The sequence below is a fragment of the Phalaenopsis equestris genome, unplaced genomic scaffold, assembly GCF_001263595.1.
Source record: "Phalaenopsis equestris unplaced genomic scaffold, ASM126359v1 Scaffold001214, whole genome shotgun sequence".
In the NCBI taxonomy this organism is placed as follows: Eukaryota; Viridiplantae; Streptophyta; class Magnoliopsida; order Asparagales; family Orchidaceae; genus Phalaenopsis; species Phalaenopsis equestris.
The window spans coordinates 128,067-137,612 of record NW_018165653.1 but is presented as its reverse complement, the minus strand read 5'-3'; the positions used below and the strand labels follow the sequence as shown (position 1 = coordinate 137,612).

Sequence of the window (9,546 nt, the reverse complement as noted above, 5' to 3'; positions counted from 1 at the left end):
TCGGTCGGTTCGGCTAGGGTTCGCGATCGGAGAGGAAGGAAGCTCGGGCCGGCCTCGCGAATGTGAAGGAAGGCTCGGGCCATGCGGTTTAGGGCTTTAGGTTTAAAGGGAAATAAATAAAAAAACAGAAATATATATATATATATATCAAACTTCATGTGGTTTGTCCATGTGCGGCGTCCTATCAAAAAACATTCCGGACTCTCCGGCACAGTTTATTTCGCCGTCAGAGGTCGCTTTGACGAATTCACCGATTTGCGTGTCAATTTTCCCGTATCGAAAGTATGACAATATGGGTGTCCTTTCCTACCAAAATGGATATCCCGGACGCGTTGGCGCAGTCCAATTTGTCGTCGGAGGTCATCCGGAGAAGTTCGCATTTTCGCCGTCCTTTAGGCTTAATTGAAGTCCGATTTCATGCAATTTTGTGAACTTTGTGCATTTGGTGTGTGTATGTGACGAAAAGGTCGTGACGATGTTTTCCTAAGACTTGAAGTCCTATTTGGAACATTTCCCTTGAATCTTCGCAAAATAGCCCATAACCGCTCGTTCATAAGACGATGATCTTGTGCCAAAGATGCTAGACATCAAAGGAAAATAGGAATTGGCTAGAAGGGTGAGTCTCAATTCTAGTTTTCTAAGATGGTCAATAGGAAATCCTAGAGCTAGAACCTAGGCTCTAAGGAAAGGAAATGACCTAAAAAATGAGGTCAACAATGCCCTACACTTAAATATTAAAAGTGTGATGTTGAAGTATTTTTTGAGTGAGAATTTGCTATTTGATGGGGTATGCATGGATGGTCTGAAGATTCTCAGGCAACCACATTTGCCATTCTCTAGCATCAAACCGTGCAATGCATACTGTGATATGCAACATATGATAGAAAGCATAACACCTACAATTTAGCACTACTTTGAATCTATATATACTATTTTGGGATATGGATTATTGCAAAAACAATCAGCGATGTTTCTGAACATTGTTTTAGTTCAGCATAATTTATTTCTTTTATGTGTGGTTGTGCATAAGATTTCTCACTTCTTTGTACTATCATGGAATAGTTATATCAGTTTCACAGTTTTGAGATGATTTCTGTGCAAAACATAAAAAAAGTTCCATTTTTATTTTTTTATCCTCTAAAAATATAATTTACAAGTCATTTGACACATTAAACATGTTTTTAGATGAAACAAATAAGATAATCATTGCAACTAAATTGCAATCATAGGCTTATGAACTTTTCGTAAATTTAAAAAAACTACAGATATTCTTTCACTTAAAAAAAGTCTATGTATCGGTACACACTATATATTTTTTCTTCTGAAGTTAATCACCACCACATTGAATCCAAAACATAAATTACTTCAACTAAATTGCTATTGTTGTCATAAATGAACTAAACATATTCCTTGACCAAGTTCGACAAAGTTTCGTAAGATTCAGACATTGTGATGAATATATCTTCTTACTTTACTGTTATTTATTCGTAAGCCCCGCAGAAATAACAAAGTCAGAGTAAGAACCTATTAAATTAATTCAATTAAAACGAGTTGCGAGTCCACTGCTCGCTCAGAAACATCTGTCGCACTAGGGAAACATAAATGTGGTGCAAGAAAAATACAAATGAGTGGATGATATCACAAAATTAAATGATCTAAACAAAAAATTGATGACAATTGTATAGCGAAGATGGATTTAATATCTGATAGGGAGTAACAACCAGTATAGGTTGAGTACACGGAGAGGTTATGCCGGTTAGTGAAACTTATTAAGTTTTGTAATCACAATTTTAGCTTCTATAAATACCATCTAATATTTGACTTTCTCATTTAATATAATTGAATATAATATGTCCTATATATTAATGAATTAAATAAAACTCGTTCTCTTCAATTATTATGCTTTTCGCACTTACATTGACAATACAATGTTTTTAATTATAGATATGAAGAAATTTTTCATTTCGGACACCAAAGTGGTCGGAACAACATAATGTTGTTGTAGGGGAGATGCTTATGGAATAGTATCTATATGGAAATATTTTTTCTAGTGTGTTGAAGAAGAGTTTATGGGGTGATATTGTCAAAATATTAAATAGAAGATAAGACATTTCATATTCCATACCATTGTGATGACAAAGTTCAAAAAGTGAATGTTGATTTCAAAATTGTATATCAACTTCCAAATAAAAGTGGTCTACTGGTAGCAACAGGTGAACTATGGGATGAAATCTTATAGGTAAGATAAAAATCACTCTTTACTCTTTCCTAATTATTTCACTTTGTTAATTCAACTTACACCGTTTAATTAAAATTAATTGAATCTCAAGAGAATTCAAAGTTGGGTCATTTTAGATGAAATCCATTTCACTAATATGATGCATTTGAGAAGATATGTGTTGATAATATTATTGTTGACATACGAGCACAATCAACTGTTTATTGAGGAAGAAAAGTATTGGTGAGACGGCCACTGCCTTAGGGAACACATCTGTGAAGAGGAATTCATGGCTCAAATGGTGTCACCTTTATCAATGACAATAACATGCCACGAACTCCTATGCACGCCATCAATGATGACTCAATAGCAGATTAAGAGACAGAATCACATAGTGTTGGAACCAAACAACGCAGCAAAGAGATGCTTCCAGCATCACGGTGCACCGAAAAATGAGCTGATAAAGAGGCATTCAACATATTACTTCTGTGCAGGTGGAGACCATTGTAGCATTGAAGGACTTGTTGGACCAACATGTCTCTGTCTCGATGAATGATTGTCTTGCAAAGTTAGGAAGTATTGATGACATTTTAGAAGAAGCCACACTCGTTGTTTTGGACACGCTCAATGAATACGTGAACAAGAAATATGCTCTCTTGAGATACCAAGGCCCTCAACTTGGATGTTGGATTGAGCACATTCTTGCAAAACATTCATGTTCTGCTTGACTTTCATGTTTGATGACATCGAATTTTTTTTAACAGCATCTTAGTTCTATGTTAAAGTCTTAGTAATCCACTAGCAATACTGTTATTTTTTTTATCTATATCGGCATTTCATCCCCATGGTTATATTTGTAGTGTTATTATGTCCGTTTTATTATTCAGTCAGTGTTGCTTCAGTGTTGCTTCTATTCTTACCTATGTTATTTTAATGCTCTATGAATTATTATCTTCATGTAGAATTTTATACTAAAAAATTGCTTATCACAGGAATGCCTAATTATTCTTGTGGAAGATTATCGGACAATATGTACAATCTCAAAACAATTACATTGATGTAACTTATGCCTTTAATGAGCTATTACCAAGAGTTATGCATAGTAGCTCATCCGATGATAATGAATTTATTCTGAAACTAATGTTTGTTAGAGCATTAAACATTGTACAGTCTAATACACTGGGCAACTGTATGTCATGGATGTTCTTATTGTACATCTAATACGTTGTTATAACTGTTTGATGCTTTCACTCAACTACGAGACTTTATAGTAAATGTTAATCTATTAAGTGATCCGAGAAATATGAGTATTGTAGAACAACTTGAATTTTTTTTGAGAGGAGTTTCACATGCACATTAATATATACAACTTTGTGAATTCTTTCAACATTTATTCAAAATATTTGGCAGATACTTCAAAATTGTCTTACAAGTCATTGTTTCTTTGACTGAGGAATACATTTGATTGCCAGCAGATGAATCTAAATGCCACTCTTTCATCCGTTCTAACCAGCAATTTTATTTTTTCTTTGAAAATATAATTGGAGCAATTGATGACACACCTATACCTGTTGTTGTTGATCTGGACTTCACAGAATAGATATCGTAACAGAAGAGAGTTTACCTCACAAAATGTGATGACTACTTTCTCATTTGATCGTCACTTTTTGTTTGTTGCTTCTAGTTGGGAGGGATCGACAGTTGATATGAGTGTGCTGTGTTGGTTGGCGGAGCAATGATTTTTTCGTGTCACAAGGCCGATATTACCTTGTTGACTTAGGATATGCTAACACTAATAAATTATTAGCACCCTAGGGGGGTTGCAGTTATCATCCTAGTGAGTACTGTGTTTGTTTGGAGCTTGTCCAGGCGCACTCTGAGAAAAACATTTAAGGCTTGAGCGTATGAAACCAAGTTCGTGGCCAACATGGAGGATTTTACTTGGCTGAAAAAGCTCCACTTACACCCTCGTGAAAGAATGTTTTGGTGGCGAGTGGTGCAAAATGCCATTCCAACAAAAGCCTGGCTCTTAAATCGTGGCCTAACGGTTGTAACCACTCTTGGGGTGTCAGGAGAATGAGAACCGATCCCATATTATGTCCATGTTGTTGATGTCGGTGCACAAAACCTTGCCAATTGGGGGTTCTCTTTGCCAATATTTGCTAGCATTGTGGATGCCCTCATGGGCTTACTCAGGTTTGCACCTCGGACATCCCCTCTGTCCGCATGTTTTGTTATGCAGTTCACTGTTGTTTGAGAGCTAGGAATGCGAAGGTTCATGGTCAAACACATGGCACTTCGGTTACTCTTGCCCTCTCCATCCTTGAAGCCCTCATTGACATGCATCTCTTCCCATTCCGGGAGCAATGGAATGTGACAGTATTACTCGGGAGCAAAAGATTTATATAACCATTGTCATGCTTGATTAAGAAATACAGTAGAAAGAACATTTGATATATGGAATGAGTGATTTCAAGTTTTAACTCATATGCAAGAGTTTTCATTGAGTGTGTAGCGTGATATAGTCATTGCTTGTGTCATCTTGCATAATTTCAAGATAATTTTATTGGTAGACTTCACGGACATGATATATATTTCAACATGTCACATATTGAAATGCATCACGATAAATAACTGGTTGAGGTGATCAATACGGTTGATGACCCTAATGTGCATGCAACTATTGGGTAAAAATTTGAAGGTGATATGTTTTGACATTCAATTGCTATAAATTTGTGAGAATTACGTGTAAGAATTTTTATTTAATCATTTTATTCTATATTTCATATATGCATTATGTTAATGTTAGCTTTACATATGTTACAGGAATCTGAACAAAAACGACGCAATGGTTCTTCACTTTTTTTATGCTCAGTGTTTCAGTATAACATTAGACACAACTTTTTATTTAATAATTTTGCAATGTCAGTTGAGACAAGCCATATATTGAGTGTTCTCAGTATCACTTTTCCCGCAATGCTCGACTCCTTGCACTTGATTCATTTGTGTTTGTGTTTGATAGCACTTCTGTTTGGCCGTGAATAATTTATAAAGACAGTATAGTTTATTCAAATTAGGTCAAATTTAATCACTTTTGATTTAACTTGAAGCTAGCTTGAGTTGAAATTGGAAATTTTTTACTTCGAGTTTAGGCTAGCTTGCTTAAACTGGACTTGATATCGCCTCCATGGATGATGTGATTGTCATCAAACCTTTTGTCTCAAGATATATAACGTTTTTCTTAAGTTTGTTTCTGGATTTAGCTTGTACTTAGAATATCCTAAAGATAGCAGCCTTAACAAAATGGGTAATTGCCTAATCTGAATTCTCTGATAGCAACAGTGTGTGATTACCTGAGGTGGTTTGATGGATTTTCAGTCTTACCAAGAAAAGGTAAAGACTATGTGAGCTGGGTAACACTTGAAGCTATACTGAATGCAATTAAAGAAGTTTTATATATCAGTGTGCAAGTATTGTTTGAATTCAATGCATTTAGGAGACTCCTGCAAGGCAAGTAACGGGTAGTTTTCTTCCATAACTTAGAAAAAGGTTAACTTTTCCAAGTCACATTGTTTTTTAATTTATTTGCAACCCAAAAACTCATTACCTAGTCCTTCTATCAGAAAAAAAAATTCTGCAGGTCCTTGAAAGCAAATGAAAACAAATGTTTGATTTGCATTGAGCATGGCAAAAATAGCAGCAAGCGGAAATAAAGCAAAAAGAATATTACCTCCATATAAAATTTGTGAAGAAAAGAAATAAATAATGTTACTTTCTTGATCGCTAAAGGTTGTTTTTGAAATTGTTCATTTTTGGAGAAACAGATATTTGAGCTTTCATTTATTTTTTACTGCAAGTTGACATGCAGTCATTCAGGTCTAGAGATTTATATGAATTCATTTAGTACTTGTACATATATCTATTGTCCATCTCTAATTGTTATTTTTTAGCAAGATAAGAATTTATAAGTTGCAATATCAGCTTGGGGATCCCTAATTTCTACTCATATATTTTTTTGGGGATCTTTGCTTTTATGGTGCAATGGCGGAGCAGCTTGGACAACCTATGCTTTTGCATGGTAACCACCGCAATATATGTTTTCCGGATTCAACTTCATTTGGAAATAGCTATGTACGTAATTTCCCCATCATTTTAATTGATTTTTACTTCCTCTTACACTCTTTAATGCCCTACATGAAATATGATATGTGTTTACATTATACATGGACAATCTTATCATTGTCCAAGGTGATTTGGCATTCCCTACTCTATGATGCATTGGCATAAAAGCTTCGATGACCTATGTTTTTGCATGGTAACCACTGCATCGAGCGTCATTGCTGGAGAACATGTGGATGTCCCTGCTTTTCTGATTTTTTTTTTTACTTTTTTTTTTAGTGAACAAATTGGGGTGTTAAAGTGGGTTGATCTTTATAAAATTGCCCAAGTTGAAATTTTTTAAGTTTTATTCACTTTCATTTTTAAATTGATTTTGAATTTTGCATTTTATATTTGTTGGAAAATGCTTATCGAGGGGAGAGTTATTGGGTTTGTATAACTTTTCCTGCAGTTTTATACTTACTGTAAAGTGGATTGAATATTGAGTTAGTTTTGATGTCTACAAAGTTTACAGTGGTTGTAACGGAAAATTCTTATGTGCTTTTGTTCATCTAGTTATTGGCTTAGTTTTGCTTGGCTTACTGCAAAATGTAGAAAATTCTAATGTTGTGTTTGTTCAATTGGGGATTTGGGAAAGATAATTCAAGCTTTTTATATTCTGAGATTGAATTCCTATATTTCGTGGGAGAAGCTTAAGATTATGTGTATGGTTTTCTTATTACACTCCAACAACCCTAACTGCTGTTTAAAACCCGGCAGAAATTGCCAAACAGTTTTATTGGATTTATAGGATTTAATTAATCTGTTGCCAGACAGTTTTCCGGATTTAGCCCATTCAGGATTTAGTAAATCCGGATTTATGGGATTTACTAAATCCTACTAATTTAAATCTCATCTGCTGTCAGACAGCACCTAAAGAATGCTTGAAATTTTCTTATTTACATGTTTCCTAGTGTTCAATTAGACTTTTCGCTATGCTATTTGTTGTGCTCACATATTCTTCTGATTTTACACATGGTATTTACAAGGTTACAACTAATTACTCCAGCTTTTCACATGACGTGATACCAAAATTATATGCAAAAAATAGCACTCTACAACATGCTCATGCATATTTGATTATTTTTAAATTGCAATCTTGTTTTTCAATATTTTCCTGCTAACCCTTCCTCAAACTTCTATCCATTTGGTTCTGTCCCCATTCTTCATGTGCATTTTTACCTGTTCAACTCATCTAAGATGAGCTTTACCCAATCATTTCAGGAATACATATAAAGATCTGCCTATACGAGGATGCCGACCGTATGACTGTTCGTACAGAGGACAAGACTCTATACTCCAAGGAAGATTTCCGGGAATTCCTCCTTCGTCATAACTGGACTTGTTTAAGAGAACTTGGTGGATTTCATAGTGTAGATACTCATAGTCTTAATACTCTAGATGATCTTCGTCCTGGAGCTATATATCAGGGTGTTAGATTGCTCGGTGATTAAATAGCAGAGATGTTGAATGCCACCATTGGAGCAAGCTCATTGTGCTTAGAGTTCACAGGGTTAGCATCTTTTATAACACATTATTAATTGTAGTCAAATATTTATTGATATAAATAAAAGATCATAAATTTGATAGAGATATATTCATTCATTCCATCATTAGCTCTCGTCTGAGAAATTATTGCATCAAGATACCTGACGCAAATTTGCGTCAGGTGTTCAATTAAAATTTGTCACATCAAAATTTGGACCTCGCTGAAATACACTGGTTAATTGTTTTTTAAAAGTGTGAGATTCATCCTAACACATGATCAAATTTAATTAGACACCTACTGGTTAATTGCTTTTTAAAAGTGTGAGACTCGTCCTAACACATGATCAAATTTAATTGGACACCTGACACAAATTTGCATCAAGTGTCATGATGCAATAATTTTTCCTCCTTTGATCTCTCTTTTTCTTCATAACTGGTAGAACCTTTTTTTTTCTTGTAAATAACGTTGTTTGAGTTTTAGCTGAATATTTTAGTCTAAGTATGTGTTTATTTTGTTAAGAAGTATTGCTAATGCTGATATTCTGAGGGAAAGGGTTTTGCGGTTACTTCTGCTTTTATGCAGTACTGCTGCAACTCCATATACTAATCTTGCTGTAATTTCTAGTTTTATTTCTTAGAGAATTTGCATTGATTTGATTAATGCCGTGGAGCTTCAGGAGTGCTTAATGATTTAAATTCTTGAGTTGTACTAAATTTTGAGGTGCATATCTGAATATTTTCTTCATTTGAATTTGTTTCATTACATTCATTCGAAGCAGATAATTTGGATTGAAATACGATTTTCAGGCTATTGTAGAGTGTTTATCACTCATCAGTGATTAATTGAACTTGAAATTTAACCTAATGTTAGTTCCATTTGAATTTGAAGTCAAGAAAGATGCATGCCATAGTAGACTTGGCTCTCGGGTCGAAGGACTAATGTTTTTAATTGAACTTGAAATTTAACCTAATGTTAGTTCCATTTGAATTTAAAGTCAAGAAAGATGCATGCCATAGTAGACTTGGCTCTCGGGTCGAAGGACTAATGTTTTTAATTGAACTTGAAATTTAACCTAATGTTAGTTCCATTTGAATTTGAAGTCAAGAAAGATGCATGCCATAGTAGACTTGGCTCTCGGGTCGAAGGACTAATGTTTTTAATTGAACTTGAAATTTAACCTAATGTTAGTTCCATTTGAATTTGAAGTCAAGAAAGATGCATGCCATAGTAGACTTGGCTCTCGGGTCGAAGGACTAATGTTTTTAATTGAACTTGAAATTTAACCTAATGTTAGTTCCATTTGAATTTGAAGTCAAGAAAGATGCATGCCATGGTAGACTTGGTTCTCGGGTCGAAGGACTAATGTTTTTAATTGAACTTGAAATTTAACCTAATGTTAGTTCCATTTGAATTTGAAGTCAAGAAAGATGCATGCCATAGCAGACTTGGCTCTCGAGTCGGACTAATGTTTTTCGATGTCTCGGTGATGCCGAAGATTTGATGATTATGGTATAAATAACAGTATTATAATTAGAAAAGTGAGTAAAACTGTGATCAAATTTTGTAAAATTGTCTTTTGCAACCTTTTCATAATTTCATCGAAATGCATATAATTTTTGATGCCATTCTTTCAGTTAGACTATTATTATTATTTTTTTTTGAAAGAATATACTTATTCTCA

General features: G+C 34.4%; 1 protein-coding gene across 4 annotated transcripts in view; it reads left to right on the top strand.

The window, feature by feature from the left end:
* LOC110033533 (trihelix transcription factor GT-1-like) overlaps positions 1 to 7,967 on the top strand; it is a 45,209-nt gene extending 37,242 nt beyond the window's left edge. For 2 of the 4 annotated variants that reach the window (XM_020737551.1, XM_020737549.1), the window contains one exon: positions 7,601 to 7,967. In XM_020737551.1, coding sequence (XP_020593210.1) covers positions 7,601 to 7,830 — 230 coding nt within the window. In that variant the 3' untranslated portion in view covers positions 7,831 to 7,967. Of the gene's footprint in view, positions 1 to 6,271; positions 6,350 to 7,600 lie in introns of those variants that run through there. The other 2 variants (XM_020737550.1, XR_002294951.1) reach the window with 2 other exon arrangements.
* The last annotated feature ends 1,579 nt before the right edge of the window (positions 7,968 to 9,546 follow it).